This window comes from Microcebus murinus, chromosome 3 (assembly GCF_040939455.1).
Source record: "Microcebus murinus isolate Inina chromosome 3, M.murinus_Inina_mat1.0, whole genome shotgun sequence".
Lineage (NCBI taxonomy): Eukaryota > Metazoa > Chordata > Mammalia > Primates > Cheirogaleidae > Microcebus > Microcebus murinus.
This window is the reverse complement of record NC_134106.1, coordinates 21,363,726-21,389,579: the sequence shown is the minus strand read 5'-3', so window position 1 is coordinate 21,389,579 and position 25,854 is coordinate 21,363,726. Positions and strand designations below refer to the sequence as shown.

General features: G+C 49.7%; 1 protein-coding gene and 1 pseudogene across 1 annotated transcript; one reads left to right on the top strand and one right to left on the bottom strand.

The window, feature by feature from the left end:
* Positions 1 to 411: 411 nt before the first annotated feature.
* SLC35F6 (solute carrier family 35 member F6) lies at positions 412 to 15,460 on the bottom strand. Its single transcript, XM_012788188.3, has 6 exons — positions 15,274 to 15,460; positions 5,874 to 5,946; positions 4,996 to 5,167; positions 4,547 to 4,759; positions 3,757 to 3,867; positions 412 to 2,434 (listed from the first exon to the last, which is right to left on the bottom strand). Exons 1-6 carry the CDS (start codon positions 15,435 to 15,437, stop codon positions 1,965 to 1,967), a joined length of 1,203 nt encoding a protein of 400 aa, XP_012643642.1. The 5' UTR covers positions 15,438 to 15,460; the 3' UTR covers positions 412 to 1,964.
* A 7,480-nt stretch (positions 15,461 to 22,940) lies between these two features.
* Positions 22,941 to 23,683, top strand: LOC105884298 (ribulose-phosphate 3-epimerase-like; annotated as a pseudogene).
* Positions 23,684 to 25,854: the final 2,171 nt, after the last annotated feature.

Below are 25,854 nucleotides of genomic sequence, written 5' to 3'. Positions count from 1 at the left end.
CTTCACCACCCCAAGGTGTCAACGTTAAAATCAACAGCCCCCTAGGGCAGTGTTCAAAGAAAGGCCAAGCACTCCCCTAACACCCTGGTAAACACCTTGCCCGGCTGAGCACACAGGTGGGGCAGCACGCAGCGGGTGAGCAGTCCTGGATTCTGCGTGGGCTCCTTATCTGTGGCAGAATGCGACAGGCAAAGACAGAGCCTGGAAACCTGGTTTCGCCCTGTAAGTGGCTATGTGACCCTGGGGAAGTTCCTTTACCTTTCTGGGATTTAGTTTCTTCATATGAACAATGAACTGAGGCCTAGGTGACTCGCATGCGCTTGCTACATCAGAGCTTTTCTAATCCAACATTCTAGACCCCACCCCCAGGTATCCTCTTGTGCCCCCTTCCCTTTCATTAAAAGTCTAATATTGCCAATTTTCCTTTTCTTTTATTAAAAATGAAAGTCCGAAACATTCTAAGGCCCCAGGTTTTGGACAAGGCAGCTGTAGTCTCCACCACCCTCACTGTGCGTTTCCTTCTTCCCTGGACAGACCTCGTGGCACGGAGCAGCTCTGGGCCTCAGAGCTGGTGGAATGGACCTCCCCACAAAAACCCCACATTAATAACCTGCTAGAATCCCATAGGACTTGAGCTTCGCTTGTCACAAGCTCCCTTCTCTCAAAGGCTATTTTAGGGAAGGCATTAGTGCTTTGACTAAGCCGCGCAGGAAAATGGCTTGAGGCTGTGCATCATCTGTCCACGCGCCCAGTGAGCAACACTGCAACTAGGGGCTGGCTGCTCAGCTCCCTGGGGTCCTGCCCTCTCTTCTCTTCAGGGTGGGGTTGAGACAGGAACTGGCAGGTTTGGGCACTGCGTGGCATTACCCGAGTCAGGAGGTGTCAAAGTCTCAAATTGCCCTGATCAAAACAGGATGGAGGCAGGGCAAGTTCCAGCTGGTTAGAATCAAGATGGCAGGGAACACTGCCGCTTCCCTGAACATTCCTCTCATTGTTTAAGCTGTTGCTTAAATAGAAAGGCATCAGCGAACCAAGGGGCAGGTTCTCTTCTGCAGGGAGGGCCAGCCTCTACTCTGTGGAGTAGACTTTTTGGAGTTTCTGAATAAATCTCGCTTTCATTTTATATTATCTCCTGAATTTAATTGCGTGAAGCCAAGGACCCACTTGGACCTCAAGTGGCTCCCAGCGTCAGGAGTCACTTTCCTGTGTCAGGGTTACCTGGAGGGCAACAGTACAAGAAGCTTCCAGCCCAGCCATAGGAAACTGCCCTGAAGATCCCACAGAGACCCATATGGCAGGTGGGCCAGAGGTCTGGAATCAGGTAAGTCTAGGTTGGATACTGGCTCCATGAGGAAGTCTTCTCGCCTTCTTTGGGCCACAGTTTCTTCACCTGTATCCACCTCTGAAGGTTGTTATGTGAGAGAATATGTTAAGTTAAACACATAACACAATGCCCGGGGTACTGGCATTACTTGGCACTGGGCCAACTAGGTAACATGCCGGGTGGGGGCAGACACTGAGTCTGCAGCAGAGTCTGGGCTGAACCCCAGGTCTCTACACAGGTTTAGAGAATATCTTATAAGTTTTAGCAAATAATGCTTAGTTCTCGTTTAAACTTGCTCACTGACTTCTTCAGAGAACCAAATCTAGCTTATAGCACATAAACTAGATAATCTATTATGATAATCTAGTTTATGATCTGGAAACACTTGGGTTGTAAATTCCTGCAATTCAACTTCATGATTTGGCGCTAGTGCTGCAGGAGGGGCTCAGAGGCCTGTGGGGGCTGGGTAACACCGCCCGGCAGGGGGTGGCAAGAAAAGAGGACTTGGGTGTGTCATCTTCTGTGGCAGCAGCTGTCCTGGGGGTCTGTAGGGACAGGGCACTCAAGGCTCACCAGCCTGTGTGGCCTCAGCCTCAGGGTGAAGGAGCACCTGGGTGGCAGCAGGGGCCTCAGGGGAGGCTCAGCTGGTATCATTGATGGGGGTTCGGGTGCCACCCAGCAGTCTCTCCTGCTCGCCCTCCTCTGCCAGGGGCTGGGCCCGGGACAGGCGGGCCAGCAGCGGGCGGTGCAGCCCGTTGTAGAGGGCAGTACCCATCAGGAGGATGAGGAAGCCGAGGATCTGCAGTGCGTGGAAGGCCTCCCAGCCCAGCGCCAGGCTCAGTGCCCAGATGACGACAGTGCGCAAGCTGTCCAGGACCATGCGTGTGGTGGCGCTCAGCTCCTTGGTGACACTGATGCCGGCAAAGTTGAAGAAGGCGATGCTGCCGATGTTGCCCAGCAGCGCCAGGGCGATGAGTGGCTGCTGGCCCACCTGGCAGAAGGCGTCCAGGGCGTCCTCCAGCGTCCCTCGAGGGTTTCCGCTGAAGGAGCCGGCGGGGATGTAGTACATGGGCACCAGCAGCAGGGACAGGATCACGAAGCCGAAGAGGCCTGGAAGGTGGAGGAAGCATGTCACATCCGGGTCCCTGCCCGACTCCCAGCATGCCCCACTGCTTGTCTCCTCTGCTCTCTGGGGCGCTCTTTCCAGCAGCCCTCACACAGCTCCCTCCTCTCAGGTCCAGGGGCTTGATCTCGGAATCCCTCCCTCAGCCTCTCAGGAACCCCCTGGCAGCATGGGCTCCCGCTGCCACTTCTCTGTTTAAACCCACACATTTTGACTGTATCGGGTAAGACACACATTTTATATCATGACCCAGCCCACACATGCACAGGCATGCAGACACACGCTCACAAAACAACAGCTACCCTTGCTATGTACAACATGCTGACATTTTAAAATTCTATTCCATTAATTTAAAGAACTGCTGGCTGCAACTCACTACACTGCCTCTACCAGTTCGGAAAAAGAGCTCTCTAATTCAGTTTGTTATTGGTCTGTGGCAAGAAGCTTGTGCCAGAATGTAAGTGGATATGCTGTTTCATTCATAAAGTCTTGCCAGAAAATAGAGAGAAAACAAACAGCGTGCTCAGTGACGCCCGCTGACCTGGCTGCTTCATTCTGCTGTGAGCTCCTCGGCTGGCTGTGACAGGCATGGACTGCTCCTAGAAAGGCGCCACCCCACAGGCCATTCTTTGGGAGCTCGGCTATAACCCATCCTGCTAACCTCATATTCTTAAAACATAATGTTGGTAGTTACTTCTCTGCTCAAAAACTTTAAGTGGTTCCTGCCTGCCTGTCATTTAAAGTCTAATCCACTTGCCTGATGTCAAGGTTCTCCATGGTATGACTCTAACCTACTTCATTGCTTCATTGCTTCATTACTTCATTATTTCCCCAGCAATAACCCATATTAAACCCAAATTATTCCTCACTGGCTTCCAAATTCACGTTCATCTCCTTATTCCTTTGCTCTGTCTGGAGTTGCCTGCTCCCACTCTTGCCTGGTGAAATCTGCAGCTTGAATGCCACCTTCCCTCCCCTGAAGGACTCAGATATGCTTGGCAAATGAGACATCACTTGAGCGCAAGTGGTCCAAGCTCAAGTGCACTGCCTGGCTCTTCTTTTTGCTGGTAACCTCCTCTGGAGTGGGGCCTGCATCTTGTTCATCTTTGTCCTTGGCCCGCCCTAGCTGCTGGCACAATAGGTGTCAGAGGATTTGTCAACATACACGTGGTAAAGGAAGAAGGCATGGGGGCAGGAGGAGACGCTCCCAGAGATCCCCAGGACCTCACCCTGTGCTCCATGTGAGCAGTTCACTCGCCATGCCACCCTCCAGCCCCCTCTTCCCAGGCCCCTGTGCCCACACACACACCCTCAGTGCCGACGGCCCGTAGGGGGTGCACGTTGTGTTTGTAGACGAACTTCTCCTCTAGCACCATCTGGATGGCGACGATGATCTGGGCCATGATGATCAACAGGTCTCCTGTATGGAAGGAGGGGCTCAGGTGAGGCCACAGACACACTGGGGCTGGGGTCCAGGACAGCATGGCCATGGGGACAGAACAACATGCTGGCCCTGACCTTTGTAGACCTCAAATGGTTCACAGGCACAGTCACCACTGCCTGTGCCTGACCCCCGGGGCTCTGAGGGGCAGGCCAGCACTGAGGCTCCAGAAGGTACATAGGCCTGCCTGGGCCTGAGGGCTGCCCTTTGCATAAGCAGATCTTTTAAGAAGCAACAGGCTTTGAAATAGACATCCCTAGGTAATCCTGGCTCTGAGTAACCCAGGACAGTCACTTTGTTGTAAAATGGACTGTGATTCCCCTTGGGGACCGTGAGAATTACCACACTGATGAATGCACAGTGCTTGAGCACCAGGCTGGGCACTTGGTAAGTGCTCCATAAGTGTCTGTTCCTTTCCAGTTCCAAATCTAGTAGTTTCTCCATCTACAACTATATCATGGGACAAAACACTTGCCAGTCTTCCTTGGTGCAGCTGCATCCCTCTCCAGTCTTTCCTATACTCTGCCACCTGAGAGCAGGTGCACCTGGGGCCTGGCATAAGGAGAGCTGGCACAAGTCTGGGCAACAAGTCTGTGCTGGGACCCCGGGGAGGATGGGACAGGACAGGGCAGCCCTGGGTCCCCACCCCTGGCCGCACCTGTGATCACTTCGCTGAGCTTGTGCTGATCGTCATGCTTGCTCAGGAGGTCGGCCAGCCCCACAACCACCAGCCCTGCGATGGTGGCCAGGATGCCCAGCCACTGGCTCAGGACCAGCCTCCGGCCCAGGAAGGCCACCGAGAACAGGCCTGTGAATATGATCACTGCGCCCCGCAGCATCTGGAAGCTGGAGGCACTGGTCATGTTCAGAGCTAGGAGAGGAGAGACACACGACTGTTAGCACCTGGGCGCTGTCACTGAGGGGTCCCTGGGGCTGGAGATGTGCTGAGCACACAGTAGGGTGCTCCATCAACCCCAGCTGTGTGTGCAGAGTCTGGGGGAGAGTGGCACGTGGGGTGAAGGTGAGTGGGAGCACTGTTTCACCAGTGGCCCTGCATCCCCCAGCCCCGAAGTCCTGCGTCCTTCTCAGCCCGGCCTGGGTACTCACCCACATACATGAGGCTGGTCCCCGTCATGTCACAGAGGGCTGGGGGCAGGAAAAGAAGGGGGTTGAAGGGCTGCTGAGGGTCCACGCTGGAGTCTGACTGCCCTGCGGCTCTGCACCGGAGGAGGTAGAAGGCAGCCAGGCAGGAGAACTCTCCCAGGAACATGCCCACTGCCTGCAGGGATGATAGTCCAAGAACTTCAGAGCTGGAAGGGACCTTGGGGATCACCTTCAACACTTTTTTTTAAAATGCAAACTTTCTTCAAACAAGAGCTTACCTAGAACCCCAACACGTAAAACAGACAAAAGCAGAGCTGCCGTGGAAGGCCAGAGACTACTTCCTAGGTTTTCCCAAAGACCCCAAAATATCCTGACGAAACCCTAAGGCTGTGTAGAGCCCTGTCTGAAAACTACCAATCCAGGGCAAACCCTAGTCAAGATGCAGGTGGAGAAACTGAGGCTGGGGAGGTTCAGACTTATATAAGGCCACAAAGTACATTGGTGGCAGAGCTGGGGCTGACATCTGAGTCTACTGATTCCCAGTCTGGCAAATAGGGGGTCTTTCGTTTATGGCGTCAGCCTGCCCCAGCTGGCTCTGGGCTCCCAGTGGATAGAGAGAAGGCTTTTGCCACTGAGGGGTCCCTGTTGATGTTTTCCCTGTGTCCTGAGTTGGCTGTGGTGAGGGCATGATTACTTTCCAGGCCTTTTTCAGAGGCTTGTGTCACTTCCAGACCCTCGCTTCTGTTCTGAGGAGGGAGAGAGAGAAGCGGGCAGCTCTTCTGGGAGCAGAGGAAGGCTGTTTCCCTAGGTCAGGAAGCAGCCCAACCTCCTGGGGGATGAGATGTGGGAGATAGGAGGAGGGGAGGGACAGGGCCAGATACCTGGAGGAAAGGATGCTGGAAGCTGTGTTCCTTGCTCCCTCCGCAGCCCTCAGCCGTGAAGTTGTCCGCCCACCTGCAGCAGAGAGAGGGAAGGTCAGACCCTGGCAGCACAGCAGGGCTCTCCACTCTGCCCTGATGGTGGAGGAAAGGCTGACTCCTCTCAACGCCAAGAGGCCTGGACTTGAGTGACTGGCCCCAGTCTGAGGGGTCAGTCTTCACAACAAGGAGTTTTGTTTTGTTTTGTTTTGAGATAGTCTCATTGTTACCTGGGCTAGATTTTAGCCTAGCTCACAGCAACTTCAAACTCCGGGGCTCAAGTGATCCTCTTGCCTTAGCCTCCTGAGTAGTTGGGACTATAGGCATGCGCCACCACGCCCAGATTTTTCTATTTTTAGTAGAGATGGGGTCTCACTCTTGCTCAGGCTGGTCTCAAACTCCTGACCTCAAAGGATCCTCCTGCTGTGGCTGCCCAGAGTACTAGGATTACAAGCATGGGCCATGGCGCCTGGCCCAGCAAGGAGTTTTGACCCAGCATTTCCTCTAATTAGGAATGTGGGAGTGAGTATCTGTGCCTTTGTAACACCATGGAAATCACAGATATTCTCATTATCACGTTAGAGTCCCTGTATATATCGCAAAGTATCCTTTATTCTCATCACTCATAATAATTACAGTAATTAGACCCACTTCTTATAATTTAATGTACTAAAAAGCATATATATTACTGTATCATAAATTTGCTTTTTAAATATTTGATAACTCCATTTCAATTTAATTGATTTCTTTTGTAATCCTTCGTCTTTTATTTGCACATTTTAAAACATTACTCTAAGAAGAGGTCCACAGGTGACACCAGACTGTCAAAGGGATCCGTGGCACAAAAAATATCAAGAGCCTCTGGTCTACGGTAATACTGGGGCCTGGGAAATGACCACCTGATCATCTCCAAAGAACCAAAGTGGCTTGGAAGATTGCTCTACCACAGACTCTCAAGCAGGTGGCAAACATATCGCTCTCCTGGAGTGACCTTCCAGTAGGCCTGGCAGGTGGTGATGACTGATTATGACAAACTTCCCCTCCAAGCCCAGACATGAGCTCAGTATCCTTTGCGACACAGCGTTTTGGGCAGCTGACTTACCAATCACTCTGAATTGTCTGCCATCTGTGCAAACTCCCTCTCCTGAATTTAACTTTTCCTGGGCTTAGTTATGTCTATGGAGTCTAGTATAATCTTTCACTGAAAGCTCTTCAGATTTTTGGGGACTTTTCAACATTCTTCTGAACCTTCTCATCTCCTAGCTAAACAGCCCTTCCTAACCTTTCACCCCCCTGCCTGCTGACTTCTGGAGGTGCACTGGTGGGCTGAGGCCCAGGGCCAAGAGCATGTGATCAGGCCCAGACTGAGGCTGGCAAGATGTGGCCCCTCCCTTGTGTTGGACACCCTGGGTTAGCTGACACAGCTCTAATATACCCGCCATGGCACGTCCTGACTCAAGTCAACAGAGATCTAGAGCTCATGTCTGTGATAAGCCTCTGCTCCCAGAGGGCAGGGGAGGCCCCCCTACCCTCGTTCCTGGGCCTCCACCACAGGGCCTTGGAGCACACACTACTGGCTATGCTGTAGTTAGGGTCTGGGGTTGACACACAGCTAGGGGCTGGGACACTGGCAGTGGAGGGGGCTGGCTTAGTGGTAATGGGGTTCCTGGCCAACCATATGGGGAGCACAGACCTGAACACATCTCAGCGGGAGTGTAGGCAGAATATAGGGCCATGGCAAACCTACCTCACAGCAGAGACCCTGCCCACTCCTGGAGGTATGGAGAAGGAAGAGCAGTTAGGAGGGCCTGTGGTTCCTGGGACTGGTGGGGGCAAAAGAGAGCTGAAGGGAGGACAGAAGTTTGGACAGGACTGGTTAGAAGCAGAGAGAAACCTAGAACCCTGCATGGCTCAGGAGACGAGGCTGTAACCAGTCCCAGTACCAAGGGGACAAAGAAAGCCCCTGCGATAGAACAAAAGCCACCTGCTCTCTGGGGTATCATTTCTGCATGAACCTCTGCTGGTTCTGGCTCTTGGATCCTGGGGAGGATAGGACATGGATGCGGGTATGGGCCACACACCAACTGTACGGCCTGCCCAGGCAGGCCTGCTCTTGGAGCCAGGCTTCCTTTTGCAGAAGAACCCACTGAGAAGGCCTGCGTGGGGAAACTGAGCAAAATAGGAGAAGCGAGGAAGTGTGAAGAGGTTACACCTTACGAGGGCACAGACCCAACTGCTCCAGAGCAAGTGAGCAGGTCCGAGAGACGGAAATTGCCGGGACTGGTGCCTGGGCTCCTCCAGGAAGGGATAAGGGACATGCTGTCCAGGCCACGAAGGTCGACCAGAAGCCTAAGGCAAGGGCTTTTTGTTTCTGGAGTGGGCTGTGGCAGGTATGGAAGCTACTTCCTCAGCCTGGTGCCACATCCAGACCACAGACTGGCCGGCTCAAGAAGTCTCCCAGGATGGAGTATAGTGGCGCCACCACCCAGAACGGCACTGTGGGCTACTGCCTGCACAGCTTGTATCGATGACAAAGCACATTCTGGTTCCACATTGATTATCATCTAAGAGTGAGCTCAGCATCTGGCTCTTTCTCCATCTCTGGGTCCCCTGCTCCTTGCACATTAGTATACAGGAGCTCAAACATTTCTGTTGAACGAATGAGACTTCCAGACCCCACCTAGCCAACAGGTCAGGTACCGCAGGCCAGAGGCTACTAATCCTGAGTCCAACCTCCCATTTGGGGCTGAGGCACCCCCTGCTGGTGGAACAGGCTGGTCAGAAGGGAAGGGGAAACCCCTTTGCGTCCTTCCCCAGGACTGGGCCCTTCTGAGGAGCTGACTGTAGGGCTGTGCTGTGTCCCCTCCCCTACCCCAAGGGTTGTCTTGACTTTCTCCATGGGTAGGTCTGCCTGGACAAGCCTGGCTGGCAGTGTTCCCGGCTGGGGAAATGAAATCTGTTTGTATCTGAGGCCCCGGGGGCAGGCTCACAGCCCAAGGGGTTGGGTGTCAGCTGCACCGGCTGCCCTGCCCAGCCCAGCCCAGCCCAAGAAGCTCAGGCCTGCAGGTGTCTTGAGGCAGGAAGTCAGGTCTCTTGTCATCCTGGCCTGGAGACAGACTTCAGCTCATTGTACAGGCTCAGAAGGACCCAGGACCTACAGACAAGAGCTAAAATCCAGCCCCAGTTTATCTGGGGATGATAGCAATGGCCTCTAAATGGGGGGCTAGCACCTTACTGTCTGTCAATGCTTCACAAACATGTTTTTTTTTGTTTGTTTTTGCCACTCCCTTTCTATTTTCCACTCCAGGGCCTTTTCTCCCATCACAGAAATCTTTGCTCAAGTGAGACTGGAATTACAGGACAGTGAGACCCGGCAGGAGTAACAGAGGGGCCATGAGAGCTGCGGGGGCTCAAGAGGCGTTCTGTGTGCTGCTCAGGGAACAACAAGTCCTACAATTGGGCTCTCACGATCACAGCAGCAGTCTCAGAAACACCCCTCATCTGTCTTTCCTCCTCCTCTCTACTTGCTCCTTCCTAGGATCACCCCCCAAATAAACTCCCTTTTTATCCCAATCCCTGCCTCAGGCTTTGCTTTCAGGGAACCAAAAAGGAAACTTAGAGGGCAGACCTTCGGTGGGATTCTGAAACCAATCTCTCACTCCTCAGACAGCAGAGTCTTATTATGAAGACTCTCAGTGGTGGATTGGGATGCAGTCCCAGGGGATGGGCAGCACCGAGGCGTGCATTAACACTAGTGACTCTAGGTACAGAGCAATGGTACTTGGTACTTATAAAGGTTATGGTGTTGGCTGGCTTTTGTTAACTGCCTTTAACATCTTGAAGAAAATGGAAGTCTCAGATAATCTGCTATCAACACAGAGCATGCTATGAAAATCAGAAGGCCTTCTGGAAGCTTTTAAAGATAACCTTATCTCTTGGAACTATATATAGTTAGACCACGTGAAAATGAGACCCAGGCTTTTTTACCTGTAAGGGTGGCAGAACTGCAAAGGAGGCTGAATGTGCAACCTTGGAAGATCTCCTAAGCTAAAATTAGGACCCTTAGTAGGGAATTATTTGGACCCTGAGACATGGAATGGAGATATTTGGGTAGATGCCTTTGAGAACCATAAATACCCAGATTCTTCTAAACTGTCCAACTAGCAGAAGGAGCCCTCTTCTTACTAGCTAAGAGTAGACATTCCCACTCTGGTATCAATGCACAGACTTGATCTGTGACACATGCCTCACAAGAGAGAGCTTTTCTCCAACAAGATCACTCTACTCCACTCATTGGCCCTGGCCAGTCACTAGGACCGGGTTTAAGCACAGCGTGAACAAAGAAATTTGTCCCTTCCCTGGGAGGAAATGGCCTTCCCACCGAATGAATTGCATGATGTGGCTAATATGTCCTGGTAGGATCTCAACAGGTTTTTTTTTTAATGTACAATTCACTGTGCACCAATTTTGTGCCAAGCCTGAGGGGAACACTTCACAGGGGCTGTCCCACTTAAGCCTCAAAAGAAGGATCCTCATTTTGCAGATGGGGGCTCCAAGGCTGGGGTGGGGAGAGCTGTCCAGCTGTCCAGGTAACAGGCAGACCCAGAGCCAACCCCTGCTTGAATTTACACTCAGAAAAGACAGCAGAGTATGGGGGAAGCCCAGAGGTCTGAGTCACACAGGCTGGGCAAGTTATAAGGGGTAATCACGCCAACACTGAAGAGCTGTCAAGAGTAATAAATGATATAAGAAATATATAACCTGGCACACAGCAGGTATTCAATAAAAGTCATTTTCTGTCCCTTCTCCCTCGTCTTATCATTGAGCAGGGGTCAACTCCCTTGTGTGGGGTCAGCGTGGCCCCAGCTCTGCTCCAGCCTGGAAGCTTCTGGGAGAGTATCTGGAACCTGCCCTGCTGGCTGAGATAGAGGTGGCTGGAAGGGACTTGGGCTACTGTCCCTGTGGTTCCACAGAGCCACAATGCCAAAGTAGAAGAAACTTGGCCATCATCTCAATGCACTCCCTATTTGACAGACAAGGGACCCAGGGGTCAGAGAGGGCTTGAGGGACACAGGGTTCATCAGGTGCTGAGATGGGAATAGTACCCAGGACATTTTGAAGTTCTCCTCTGACCTTCTTGCTTCAGAATCCTCCCACGGCCCTGGCTGGGGTGAGGAGAGAGTCAGCCCAGAAGATGGGCCTCCATTCTCTGTAGACACTGGTTCTGAGGGAAAGCCCTGACCTCCAGGACAGGAGGCCTGTGAAGCCCTGGCAGGGGCAGGCTGAGGCCCCTTGAGGAAGCGCCTCTGCTGGAGGCCTGCGGCCCCTTTTAGAGCTCCTCAGGGGCTCAGCTGCGGTGGCGGGCAGGCTGGGGAGTGAGTGGTGAGTCACTCCCTAGCATGGCCCAGGCCAAACTCAAAGCTCAGCATTCTGGGAGACGTGCACGTCCATGTGTGGGCCGGGGTGGCAGGCAGAGACTGAGGAAGTGGCTGATTGTGTGTCCGTTCCCGCAGAATCTCTGCCATTTCCTACACCCCCAGCTTGTCAAGCCCATGAGTCAGCTCCTTTCTCCTGCGGTGGGACCTACAGCAGGCCAGGGCTTCTCCACTCTCTGGCTGTCACAGCAGGTGGCACTGGCTTGTGAAGTGATTTTTATGAGATTTCTCATCTCTATGGATTAGAAAACCTTCCTCAGTAGATCCTACAGTATCTGGGAGGAAGGCAGGGCAGGGATTGTCAAGTCCATTTTACAGATGAGGAAACTGAGGCTCAGAGAGGCCCAGTGGCTCATCTAATCCCACAGCTCCCCAGCCTCATGCTCTTCCTACTCTACTACCCTGCCCTCCTGATTTAAGGCTTCCTCAACCCCTCTGAAGAACTGAGGAGGGGAGCTGAGCCTTAGTGAGTGCCTACTTAACCTCTCTTTGGATGCCAATCCTCAGCTGATTCAGGAGAATGAGGCTTCAAAACGGGCACCACCTTACGCACAGCACGGCTTAGGCAGACAGAAGTGGTTTGGTCTCAAGGAGATGATCGATAGCAGGTGCTGGTGAGGAGGTCAGAAAACAGCCACGGAAAGAGAAGCAGCCACTTCACAGGGAGGAGCCCTCTGTCAAGACCCAGGGCCACGGGGCCAGCCTGATCAATGGCAGTCTCCCTGCAGCCTTCCAAAACCTGCTGTGTGGGCAGAGAGGAAAGTGACCTAACCTGCAGCCCCAGCACGTGCTCACACGCACTTCCTCACATGCACTTCCTCACATTGCCTTTTTCCTCCCAAGAACCCGGGGAGGGAAATGTCATGCTCCTTTTACAGGCCACCAAACTGCAGGCTACCAGAGGCTGTCAGTCTGAACCTCGAGTAGCCTCTGGCTCCAGGGGGGAGACGCGCAGGATGAGGACAGCGGGATCTCCTGGGCCAAGAGGCTTGCTGCTCAGTCCTAGAGGGAGAGTACCCGGGGCTGGGCAGGGAGATGCTGCTTCCAGGATTACAGTTTCCCAGACACCCGGACATAGGCTTGTCTGTCCTTGTCTGGGAAGATGTGAGAGGACATCCCCAAGGAGGAGGAACTTGGTGTACCACAGTCGTAACAGGACTGAATTAAAGTCCTGAGGCCTGAGGTCCAGTCCCCAATCTGACACCAACCAGCTGAATCACAAAAAGAAACTTCTCTTGGGGCCTCCCCTATAAATTGTAGGAATCAGACTGCATAATTTCCATGTTTCTAGCAACTATAAATGTCCCTAAAATGACTGGAGAAGTACCCAGCCTCACCTTCCATTGGTGGTCAAGAGCATGGATTTTAGAGCTAGATTGTGTTGGTGCAACTATAAACTCTGACACTTAGTAGCTGAGTTGACCTTGGGCAAGTAATTTAGTCTATCTATACCTCAGTTTCCTCAACCAGGGATAATGAGTATATCCTCCTAATAGGGTAGTTATGAGAACTCTCTGAGTTCACACATGAAAGGCGGCCAGAGCAGAGCCTGGTACATGGGAAGTGGGTGCTCTGTGTAGTAGCTGGTTATGCTGGTTGTGAGCACGTGTTGTCTGTCTGTACCTGCCAGAACTGCAGGTCAGAAACGTGATTTTGAATCAAAACTTCATTTGAGGTGTACACAGCTGCTCCCCCAGGTTCTCTCTCTGAGAGTGTCCTTCCCACGGTTTGTCCTTAGAAGACTATTTAGGGTCCAATTCTGGGGGCTGTCTTGGGGTGAGAGGGTCCTGAGTGGCCCCACACTAACTGTAGGGCAGGGGAGAGGACCAAAGGTTGGGTCTCACACCTGGGAGCCCCTTTCCTGACTCTCAGGCAGCCTCCAAGGGCAATGCCTCCTGGGACTGGGGCTTGCTTGGCTTCCTACCTGACAGGTTTGGAGCTTTGTAAGGAAGAAGCTGAGTCAGCACAGTCTACCCTAGCAGTAACTGGCAACCTGGACTCTCCTTGGGGACAGCAGCCCTCGCAGACATAATATAGCTGCTCTCTAAGCACCTGACCAAAGCCTTGGCTGGTGTGACAGATGGAATGGAAGACTTGTTCTGCTGTGCTCATCCTGAGATGGGAGCCCTCAGGTTGGGGTTCCTTTATAGCTAAGGGCTCAGGAGGACGGGTAACCTCCAGGAGGCTACAGGGGCCAGGAGGCCAGCAGCTCTCCACATGACACAGCTGGCCAGAGGTGAACCAGAGCAACAGGAGACTACCACTCAGAGTTCCACTGACTTTTCCACCTGTTCAGGGCAGGAGGACAATGCGACTGCCATGTGTTTTACACATCTGTCTTCTCCACCTCAGATTCTAAGCATCTCAAAGGCATGGACCTTCTCTAGGTCACTTTTATCCCTTTTCCTCACACACTGTAGGCACCTTACAGGCGCCTGATGAATTAAACTGAATACTTCTCCCTCAGACCTCTCTTCTGAGGTACCGCTCATACCATTGATGGAGTGAGCTAGACATAAATTTTGTGGATGTAAATCCTCAAAAATGATTAAGAAATGGCCACTCCCCTCAAAAGGCTCCCAGTCAGTTTTTTAAAGTATGGAGCCTGAAAGAAAACCCAGGGACCTGGAGCACTGCTCACAGGGTGGAAAAGCTACTATTGGGAGTCACCATGCTGACTCTGCCTTGCTCTGGAGCCTGGTAGGAAATGAGGTCTAACTGGGAGATGGCCACTGCCCACTGTTCTCCACATGTACCTTGGAATCAGACCACGGCCAGCTCTGGGCGCTGAGGCTCTTAGGCGGTGAACAGAAGGGGCAGGAGGGCCCTACCCTGAGGCAGGGGCAGAGAAAGAGGCAAAGAGCTGCCAAGAGAAGGAGCTGCCTCCCTGCCCATGACAGAGAGGAGGCTAGGCCCCATCCTTCAGCCTCATGACTGCCCTGTGTCCTCAGTCCCCAAGCCCCTGTGGACTGTTCTCACTGCCTCACCCCAATACCCCAGAGTTGAACTCCATACCTGCCCTCCCTGTCTGGGTTAACGAGCTTCTCGTCTCCCTTCCCGGGCAGAAACCAGGAGTGATCCTTGTCTCTTGACCCTGAGGTGGGTCAGGACTTGTCGCTTCAGTCTGCACCTGGTCTCTGCCCCGCCTCCCTTCCTCATCACCACCTCCTAGTTCCCCTCTGGGGGAACTGCTATAACAGCCTTGGACTGGTTTTCCCTGCACCAAATGACTCATGTTGACCACCAGGTTAATCGCATTGCCTTTTTCTTTTTCAATCGTTGTAACTTTCAACATGGCATTCCTCAGCTCAAATGCTCTTCTCTGATCATGGGATAAAATCCCGCCTGGTCATCTGGTGTTGGTTACAATCGATTTCAATGTGGTCTTCCGGTTCCCTGCCTCACAGTCTCCCCCACTTACTAATAGAATCCCACCTAAGCTTTAAGGCGCAGCTCTAACTCCTCCATGAGGGCCCCATAGGCCACCCCCTTCTCTAGCGCGCAGCCCTTCACGCTCACTGATGGCCACTACCGTGGCTCGTGTGCATCAGCCCTGGGGTCTCCCTCGCTGGCCCCCAGCTCTCAGAGAGGGGTGCGCAGGCTCCGACGCTAGCTTTGGAAGGGCTGCGGACAGGAACTGGTCCAACTATCCCCTTTAAGGATAAGGAAACTGAGGCGCAGAGACTGGAGGTGACAGCGAATCAAAGCCGGGGCTGGGGATCTTCCAGCCCGGGGTGCGGCCCCGCTCTGCATTTCCCGGACCTCGCACCCCCTGTGTGGTCATAAAGCGCGTGACCCGGCCGGGGCGACAGGGAAAACCAGTGAAGCCAGGAAAGCAGAGCGGAGAAGGGGGTGGCGGAGAAGGTGCGCGGGGGTCGCCAGCGCCCGCAGGCCCAGCGGACCCCCTTCCCGGCCAGGCCCAGACTCACTTTGCCGAGAGCGTGTTGATGGAGCCGGTGACGAGCATGAGCCCGGCCAGGAACAGCTGGTACTTGGTCCAGGCCATGGCGGCGGGCGCGGGGGCTCCCTCGAGCCAGCAGCTACCAACCGGGTCACCCCGGGTCTCCTGCTCGAGCGCTTCCGGGCCGGGCATCACGTGACCCACGCGGGCCCCGCCCCGCTCGCCCCGCCCCCGGGAGCGCGCCGGGGCCGCGGAGCCCGAGCTCTGCCGGTCTGCCTGGCGCGCTGGTTCCCGTGGGGTGGCTCTGGCGAGTCTCGGCCCGGGTCTCCCCATTTGTAAAAGGGGCTGATGGCACGTGGCAAGGAGGATGCGTCGTGGGTGTCAGAGCGTTTTTTAAACCGTTCAGGGAGGTTGAGCGGACAAGTGTCAGAGACGGTGCCCCGAAGTGGAATCGCCAGCATAAAACTCTGGGAGGCCTGGGAGGTGTCCCTAGGGATCCCGGCCTGCTGACTTGCGCACATCTTCCAGCACAAAGGCATAGGAATTTAGTTCCTGCTGCCGAGGAGACCATTTTACAGTCGAGGAAACTAAATTGAGAGAAGCCCAGTGATTTGCTTAAGAGGTACTGGGGAGTGAGGTGTTGCCACTGAGATTCTTCATTCTCCAAAAATCCAGACCATCTGCGTGGTCTCTGCACCACGCCCTGCCCCACTGCTCCTTCGTGGGCGCTCTCGTTGCTGCTCAGAGGCGTCCGGGCAGAAAGACGGTCCCTAGGTTTGTTTGCAGAGGATTTAAAGTCCTACTCCTGGTTCTCAGCCTCCAGTTGCCGGCCTTCCCCTTCCCCAGCGCTCTCGCTGGCATCCCATGCCTGGTCATTCCAGAGGCAAAACCCTTTGGGAACCTGCTTCTGACCCAGCAGGTCCATGTCCCTCTTTACTGCAGACCTTGTTACTGGAGGTGCAGAGATAGGGCCTGCCTGCCAGCTCCTCCTGCCTGCCTAAAGACTGCCTTGAACTTGTGAAAACGGCCAGTGTAGACAAAAACTCTCAAGGGACTGCACCAGATCCTCTATTGCAGGAAGACCTGATGGAGAAGGTGTATAAGTGGGGTCCTGGACAAAATGTGGGTCACCAGATAGACAGGGAAAGGGCTTTCCTGCATGAGAAAGTGGCGATGGTGCAGAGGCCTGAGTGAGGGTGGAGTGTGTCTAGGACCTGCAGACCGTTCTAGAAATTTCCTTTACTGGAACCTGAACTCTCATTGGGGAGATGGAAAACCCAGAAGAGGTTTCTTCTGAGCTTCTTGTCTCCAAGAACACCCCTAGTTTTGTGTGAACTTCAAAGGAATTCATTCATTTATCCAAAAACATGTACTGAGACACTGGGGTCTGTAGGATGAATGAAGCACGGCTTCCCTCCCAGGGGACAGACGGGGACAGCCTGCACAGCTGATAGCCCACCCCTATTAGAGGCGGTTCCCGTAGGCCACAGTGACTCACCCAGTGGGCCTCTGCCCATTTTCCCCTCATGAATCCAGACCAAGGGCACTGTCTTGAAGTAAACACTAATGATCAGCCGACATGATGTCACTAGCAGCACAGTCTCTGTCTGTCTGTATAGCCATATCATAAAATGAATTTTAATTTATCATGATGTTCTGACCGTTCATCATACTGCTATCTCTGGAGCCCAGGAGAAGGAGGATTTACTGGCAAATACACATGGAGCCCACTAAGTGTAAAGCTTAGAGCCAGGTGTGGGGCCCTGAAGAGAAGTGAGACAAGGTAGCATCCTTCCATGAACATGGGATTCAGTGAAGGAGAAGTTAACCGTGCAGCAGTGTGAGGATGCGTAAGAGGCAGAGGGGTGGGAAGGGATGGATTCCTCAAGGGGACAGGGAGTGAGGGGATGACAGGATCAGAGCCGTTCTGGATCAGGCACCCCTGTGTCAGGCCTGTGGCGGCAGCTTGACCTCTGTGGCCTCACTTTTCCCAGCATCCTGTGGGGCCCAGGGGAGACTTGAAGGGACTTGAAGGAGGAACAGGATTGCTCCAGGTGCAGGATGGGGGTCATCCCAGGCAGACACACCATGACACCATGGAGGTTGCTGACCAGCCCTCTGGAGAGATGGGAATGCCATCTATGCAAGTTATCTCTAACTAGGGAAGGGAGATGCTTCCGGCTGAGTCTGCCACTTAAAGCAAAGTGACCCTGTTGTTGTGGAATCACTCAGAGCCCCACTTTCCTGCCTATAAAATGGGAACAGCATCCATAGCTTGTTGTGTAGAGAGGACAGATGTGGAAATGCAGTGGAACCCTACCCCCCCCCACACACACACACCCTGGGAGATTCAGCACAGCTCCTGGGAGACCAGAGCCCACCCAGCAGGAGGTAGAGAAAGAAAGACCTCAGGCTGCTGTGCAGTAAAATACTCTCCTGATTTGCACAAGAGTTGATCCAGTCTTCTGGCTTTTTCTCCCAAAATGTAGACATTTTGAACAAATTTGCATGCTACCTTCAAAGAACCTTTAATTTCCAGAGTGAAATAAAATGCTCACTGTAAATCCTGCATTGATATTCAAAGCTTACTGCCAGCCTGTGGCTTGTCTGAAAGATAGAACACTTTTATCATCAGTGTCACCACATTCTGGGTTAGGAAAGAATAACTTTACCCTGGGAAGGACAGAGAGATGTGAGCAGACAGGCCAGGCAGACCTGTGTGTGTGTGTTTTAAAGAAGTTTTTGCCGTATAGGCTTGGGCCATTTCCTTCCTGTGTAGTCTGTTCACTGGCTAGAATGTGACCTCCTCATGGACAGGGACTGGGTGTCTGACTGCTTGTCTCTCCCAGGGGTTTGGCACTAAAGGGCAGCCATCTGAAGCTGTGGCTGGGAAGAGGAACAAGGGACTTGGAGGATGAGGGCTAGGGTAGGTCCTGGCTGGAACCAGGCCTGACAACACTAAGTCACGGGGGAAGGGAATGTGGACCACTGATGCTGGCCACCTGCTCTGTTCTGGCTGACTTTACAGCTGGTTTCTATGGTGACTAGGGATGATTAGATTAGAAGTCACCTGCTCCTTCTAGCTCCAGGCCCTCATAAGGTCATTCTCAAACCTCTCTTTTCTTTCTTATCATCTTCTTCTTCTTTCTTATCATTTCTTCCTCTACTCATCCCCCAGTCCCTACAGTCCCATTAGAGCTGCCTTGAGGCAGGTCATTGGGTCTTGGAAGCTAGTGTTTGGCTTGGTCCTCTGGGAGCAGGACCAAGTCAGATCCAGATAAAACACAGACTCCCAGTTAAATTTCATTTCAGATAAGCAAGGAACGATTTTATAGTATGACTATGTCTCTAATATTGCTTGGGACAAACTTATAGTAAAAACAATTGATTATTTGTCTGAAATTCAACTTTGACTGGGCATCCTGTATTTCATTTCTCAGTCTGGCACCCTACTGGCCTGGCGTGCAGCTCATTGGCCACCATGATAGTGGCTGAATTGAATTGGTATGTCCCAGGCAAATGTTTTCCTTTGCATATACTGTTGACTAAGCTCATGATAGTGTCTTCCTTGGCTTTGTTAAGGCTATAGATTAACACCAGCTGTCTTGGACATGGGCCTTACCCTGGGGAACTCCAGGCCCCTGTGTTTAATATCCTTCTCATGGGGATAAGGGGGAAAGCAACTTCAGTAGTCTGGGGCCAGGCATGAGAGAGTCTGTGGCACAGAGAAGATAAGAATCCTGCCATCTTTTGCATACAGTTTCTGAGTATTCCCAGACCCCCCTGGGACAACTTCTCATCCAACCCCTCACTTTTCAAATTTGGAAACCTAGATCCAGCAAGGTCAAGAGTGAGTGACTTGTAAGCTGGTTGACACCATGTATTTATTTATTTGGATTCAGTTTTTATTAAATTAGTTTAAACCTGATAATTGTGAACTCAAATAAAATCTTAAGGCCCCCCCCCCAGCCAAGTGAATGGACTTCCTCTTGGCCAAGGAGACCCCAGGAAAACCTTAAAGCTGAGTTGCTGGCCTTGAGGAGAAGGGAGGTCAGACAGCCCTTGTTATACTCTCTCCCTTTTGGAGTTATTCATTGTTATAATAAGAGACTGTTATAAATCATTAACAGGGCTAAGGCCTTGTAAGACAAACCTAAACCACACCTGGCAGCCATCAATCTACTTAACAGATTGCTTGAATTTCTATAAATGTCCATGTCCTGTGGTTTGTTTCTGATTAACAGACATCCTTAAGTTATAACATTCCAAACCTGTAGACAACGCTTTATTTTTTTAACCAATTACAAATCAAAAAAATCTTTAAGCCCACCTATAATCTATAAGTACCCCTGCTTCGAGATGTCTTGCCTTTTCTGGCCAAACCAATGTATACCTCCCGTGTATTGATTTATGACTTTATATGTAACTCTTGTCTCCCTAAAATGTATAAAACCAGCTACCTGGTACACATTTTCTCAGCACCTCTTAAAAATCTGCTCTGGGCCATCAGTCACACATATTTGGCTCAGAATAAATCTCTTTACATTACTTTACAGTGTGGGCTTTTTTTCTGTTAACATAGTAGAAAAAGTATTCACTAGCCCTACAAATACTTAATTACTTTTAAAGTAATACAACCTATGAACAAATGAACTGTAAAACAATCTTTTTGGAACATTGGGAAGAAAGAGAAGATGGGTCCGCTTTGCTTTGTGAGTTATTGCTAATTTTATTGGTTGTATTAGTTTCTTATTGCTGTAACAAATTACCACAAAGGTAGTGTCTTAAAACAACACACATTTGTTATCGTACCGTTCTAGTAGACAGGGGTCTGAAGTTGAGTCGCTGGACTGAAATGAAGATATTGGCAGAGCTGTTTTCCTTCTGTTCCAGGTCTAGAGGTTGCCTGCTGCCTGCATTCCTGCGCTCCTGGCCACACATCACTTGGAACTTGTTTCTATAATCACATCTCCTTCTCTGACTCTGACCCTCTTGCTTCTGCAGAACTTTTGTGATTACATTGGCCCTGTCTGGATAATACAGAGTACTCTGCCTGTCTCAGGATCCTTAACTTAATCATATCTGCAAAGTCCCTCTTGTCACTTAAGGTACCTTTCTACAGGTTTGGGGAGTGAAGACATGGGCATCTTTACGAGCTATCATTCTTTCTGCCACAGTTGTGAAAGAGGTACCATGATTACGTTTTTTAAAAAGTCCTTAGCTGTTAGAGAAGGAAGTAATTATAGGTGACATGATTTGCCTTAAAATACTCTACAAAAACAAAAAACAAACAAAAAAAAAAAACAAGGAAAAACAAACCAGGAGACAAGAATGGCAGAAAGTTGATGATTGTACTATTTTCTCTAATTTTTTGCATACTTTAAAATTTTCCATAATAAAAAGTTAAACATGAAGTCTTTATGGTTCATGGATAGATGAGTAACTGGGAAAGAATAGGAAGTGAAGAAATACACCCAAACACATGCAGAAATTTAGTAAATACACTACAAATGTGGCATTTCAAATCAGTGGAGATTATTGGAACAGTTATTGGAACTGTTATCCAGTTACTGGAACAACTGGGTAGATAATCTGGAAAAAATAAATTTGAATTTCTACCTTTCACAAAATGAAATTACAGCTGGATAAAAGATTTTAGTAAAAGAAAAAAATTAAATCATAAAAACACTAGAAGAAAATATGTAATAGCCATTTTTAAGAAGTTGTAAGTTCTGGAGTAGGAAAGGTCTTTCTGAGTACAATACAAAACTTTGTACCAGGAAAAAAAACAAAAATAAAATCAAAAGTATGTGACAATCTATGAAAAATATTTGCAATTCATACTACATACAAAGAACTAATTTCCTTGACACATAAAGAAGTCTTAAAAATCAATAGACATTTCTCCAAAGAAGATATACAAATTGCTAATGAGCACATGAAAAGGTTCTCAACTGTGGTTAGCAATTAGGAAAATGCAAATCAAAACCACAGTGATATACTACTTCATACCTAGTAGAATGACTATTTTTTTAAAAGGAAAATAACAAGTGTTAGGATATATAGGTATATCCTCAAAAGGTTAAATGTAAGAGTTATCATAAGACCAAAGCAATTCTATGCAAAGGTATCTACTCAAGAGAAATGAAAACATACATTCACTCAAAAATTTGAATATGAAAATCTATAGCAGCATTATTCGTAATAGACAAAAAGTGGGAACAACCCAAATGTCTGTCCACTACGAATGGATAAACAAAACATGGTATAGCCAAATAATGAAATATTATTAAATAATGAAAAAGAATGAAGTACAGATGCCTGCTACAACATGGATGAACCTTGAATCCATCATGCTAAGTGAAAGAAGCCAGTCATGAAGGACCACATATTGCATGATTCCATTTATATGAAATGTCCAGAATAGCAGAAAAGACAAAGCTTTGGACACAGAGAGTAGATTAGTGGCTGTTTAGGCCTGGTGGGGTGGAGGCGTGTGGTGGATGGGGTATGAATGCTCATGGGTACTGGGTTTTTCTAAGGGTGGAGACAAAATATTCCAAAATTAGATTGTGGTGATGGTTGCGCAACCCTGTGAATATACTAAAATCACTGAATTGTATACTTTGTTAACTGAAAAAAATAATGAGGCTCATAATTTGGAAAAGGAGAGCTTTATTTTTTGTAAAGGGTTTACAGCTGTGGTGGCCATTTCGGCAGACTGGGAAGCAGGGCTCCTGGCCGCTAGCCAGAAGCATGTGTTTTTTTTTTTTTTTTTTTTTTTTTTTTTTGAGACAGAGTCTCGCTTTGTTGCCCAGGCTAGAGTGAGTGCCGTGGCATCAGCCTAGCTCACAGCAACCTCAAACTCCTGGGCTCGAGTGATCCTTCTGCCTCAGCCTCCCGGGTAGCTGGGACTACAGGCATGCGCCACCATGCCCGGCTAATTTTTTTATATATATATCAGTTGGCCAATTAATTTCTTTCTATTTTATAGTAGAGACGGGGTCTCGCTCTTGCTCAGGCTGGTTTCGAACTCCTGACCTTGAGCAATCCGCCCGCCTCGGCCTCCCAAGAGCTAGGATTACAGGCGTGAGCCACAGCGCCCGGCCCAGAAGCATGTGTTTTAAGGGCAGGACAACGAGAACAGGATTTTATACTGAGCTGAGTGGCTAAATATACATATTTAACAAGCTATAGGAGGAGTCATGAATATTTATGCAAAGAGAACTATGTGCCCTGCAATGGGGCTTTCTGTCCTTTTATGGGGTCCATGTTTAAAAATGGCCGCCCCCACGTCAAAGTTCTGTAGACTGTCAAAACCGCTTTATGGTTGGTGGTCTTTTATCAGGAAAGAATGCTGCTTTGGCCCTTAGGAAATAAAGCCTGATGGCCATTAGCAAGGGAGGGGTAAACTGATGTGTGTCCAACCTCCCATCCTGTCATAGCTGGGAACTCAGTTTTAAGGTTTCTCTGGAGTCCCCTTGGCCAAGAGGGGTCTGTTCAGTCAGAAGCAGGCTTTGGATTTTATTTTTAGTTCACAACTTAATGTGGATGCCTTTTATGGTGTGTAAATTGTATTTTAATAAAGCTGTTCACAAAATTCAATACAAACAAGATCATACACAAAAAGAAAATGGACAATGAATACAACAAGACAACCCATGGGGAAGAAGTACCTCTCAGGCCCAGGAAAAGATGTTCAACAGTGCTCATCTCTTAGGAACCAGCACTGTGGTGTCGGGCTACAAGATTGGCCCGTCCATCCTCAACAGCTACCTGGCCAATCTAGGGGCTGAGTGCCTCAGGATGCTAGACTCTGGGGCGGGTTATCTGCACCTGAATGCACCCTACTCTTCAGGGAGGTCAGTTTTTTGCATTTTGTTCCTAACGTCACCTTTGGTCACCCTGTGGTAGAAAGCCTCCAAAAGCAGCTAGGCCAGGACCCTTTCTTTGACATGCACATGATGGTGTTCAGGCCGGAACAGTGGGTAAAGCCAATGGCTGTAGCAGGAGCCAATCAGTACACCTTTCATCTCGAGGCGACTGAGAACCCAGGGACTTTAATTAAAGACATTCGGGAGAATGGAATGAAGGTTGGCCTTGCCATCAAACCAGGAACTACAGTTGAGTATTTGGCACCATGGGCTAATCAAATAGATATGGCCTTGGTTATGACAGTGGAACCTGGGTTTGGAGGGCAGAAATTCATGGAAGATATGATTCCAAAGGTTCACTGGTTGAGGACCCAGTTCTCATCTTTGGATATAGAGGTCGATGGTGGAGTAGGTCCTGACACTGTCCATAAATGTGCAGAGGCAGGAGCTAACATGATTGTGTCTGGCAGTGCCATTATGAGGAGTGAAGACCCCATATCTGTGATCAGCCTGTTAAGAAATGTTTGCTCAGAAGCTGCTCAGAAACGTTCTCTTGATCTATGAAACCAAGGTTTGGTTTCTTGATCGGTGAGCCCAAGGTTTCTGCTCATGAATTCTCTATTGGAAAACAGGAATATTGACTACCAAATCATATTGCAGTTGAGGCAGTACTGTTTTTCAAAGCAATTGTTCATTCCAGTGATTAAAATCTATTGTGCAGAAAAAAAAAACCAGTGCTCATAATAAAGGGAAATATAAATTAAAAGTACAATGAGTACCATTTTCACCTGTTCAACTCGGAGATTTTAAACAAAGTATGATAATATGATGTTGGCCAGGCTGTAGGGAAACAGAGTACACTGATGGTGAAAATCAAGATAGGCAATTTGGAAATATCTATACAAATTTTGCAAGCACACTCTTTGCCCCATCCTGGAGCTGCTGTGTGACCTTGAACCATATGCCTCTAAACCTTGTTTGACACGAGATAATGAGGCCTTGTAACTGGTTCCGTGAACCCTTATATGTTTTCTATAATCCTCTCCCTTGACTAATTACTTGAACCTTTGAGTTGTTTCCCAGAAATGATGGACTTGATTGAACTCCTGGATTTAAGTGATCTTCCTTCCTTGGCCTCTCAAAGTGCTGGGATTACAGGAATGAGCCATCACACCTGAAATGATGGATTTTCTACAAGATAAAGGAGTTGAGATTCTCAAGGTTCCAGAGTAGACCATCTGGCACCAAGATTCACCAACCCCAACCTGCCCTCAATGCATGTAGTCCCCTGTAAGATATATCATGACCTGCCCCAAGGCACATGCCCTCTCCTTTAAAAGCCCATGATATCCTTTAGTCGGAGAAACAGATTTGAGGCAACTTCTCCCATTCTCCCGGCAAGACATCTGTCATATTAAAAATTGGTTTCTTCCTTGGCAATCCTTGTTGTCTCAATAATTGGATCTCTGTGTGACAAGTAACTAGACCTGGATCAAACCCTCTTGTAATTTTGACAACAGCTTTACATATTTTAGCTCTTATTATGTTGGGTTTTCTGGTATAAAAGACCAAAATAAATACTGATAATCTCAGCAATTCCACTTCCAGGAATTAATTCTAACATGTTTTCCCACGCATGTTTGTTATAGCAATGGATTGGGAACCACTTAAATATCTGCCCAAAGGAGAGTGGTTAAATAAATTATGGCACCTGCATATGCTGCCAGACAGGAAACACAGCGTTGCTTGACAAGGGAATGAGGATGCTCTTTATGTGTGGGTGTACAATGATCTCCAAGATTCATTGTTTTTTTTTTTTTTTTTTTTTGAGACAGAGTCTTGCTTTGTTGCCCAGGCTAGAGTGAGTGCCGTGGCATCAGCCTAGCTCACAGCAACCTCAAACTCCTGGGCTCAAACCATCCTCCTGCCTCAGCCTTCTGAGTAGCTGGGACTACAGGCATGCGCCACCATGCCCGGCTAATTTTTTTATGTATATTAGTTGGCCAATTAATTTCTTTCTATTTATAGTAGAGACAGGGTCTTGCTCTTGCTCATGCTGGTTTCAGACTCCTGACCTCCAGCAATCCTCCGACCTCGGCCTCCCAGAGTACTAGGATTACAGGCGTGAGCCACCGCACTTGGCCTCCAAGATGCATTGTTAAGAGCCCTGTGTATGATTGCTACCATTTATGTAAAAGATTAAAATATATGTATATACTTGTAAATATACAGAAAATCTCTGGACGGAGATGTAGAAACTGACAATTGGGTGGTGGAGGGCTGGGGTGAGAGAGACTCACTTTTCACTGCATACCATTTTTGTGCGTTTTGGGTTTTATACCATTGTGTAAATTTACCTATGCAAAATGATAAACAGGATAAAGGATGCAGTACTGGGAAGAGGGTGTACCCTGTGTATGGGAGCCTACCTTCGCTTCATAACTATCAGAATAGAGACCTCCTTCCAGATATGCACATTCCCCAAAACACCAGGGAAATCTGAAAAGTATGGTCTTCGTGCCCAAGCGCTGAGTTATGGTCCTGGAGACTAGATTATAGTTTGCTGTGTGTCTTTAGGTTGGTCTCTTCCCCTCTCTGAACCTCAGCTGGACCACCTGACTCCTAAGGGTTTCCCACATGCCAGGCTTCACTCTTGCAATTTGACCAATCCGAGGTTCACTAGTTGCCACTAGATGGCGTGCTAACCCTGCTGCTAAAGGACAGATGCTGCTGGG

Bases quoted from the DNA above. Each gene is read 5' to 3' on its own strand.
- SLC35F6 (XM_012788188.3), bottom strand. From the start codon at position 15,437: ATGCCCGGCCCGGAAGCGCTCGAGCAGGAGACCCGGGGTGACCCGGTT. The intron at 3,868-4,546 runs GTGCGGCCAGGG...CCTTCCATACAG, and splicing joins GCTCAGCGAAGTGATCACAG to GAGACCTGTTGATCATCATG. The intron at 2,435-3,756 runs GTGTGTGTGTGG...TCCACCTTCCAG, and splicing joins ACGGGCCGTCGGCACTGAGG to GCCTCTTCGGCTTCGTGATC.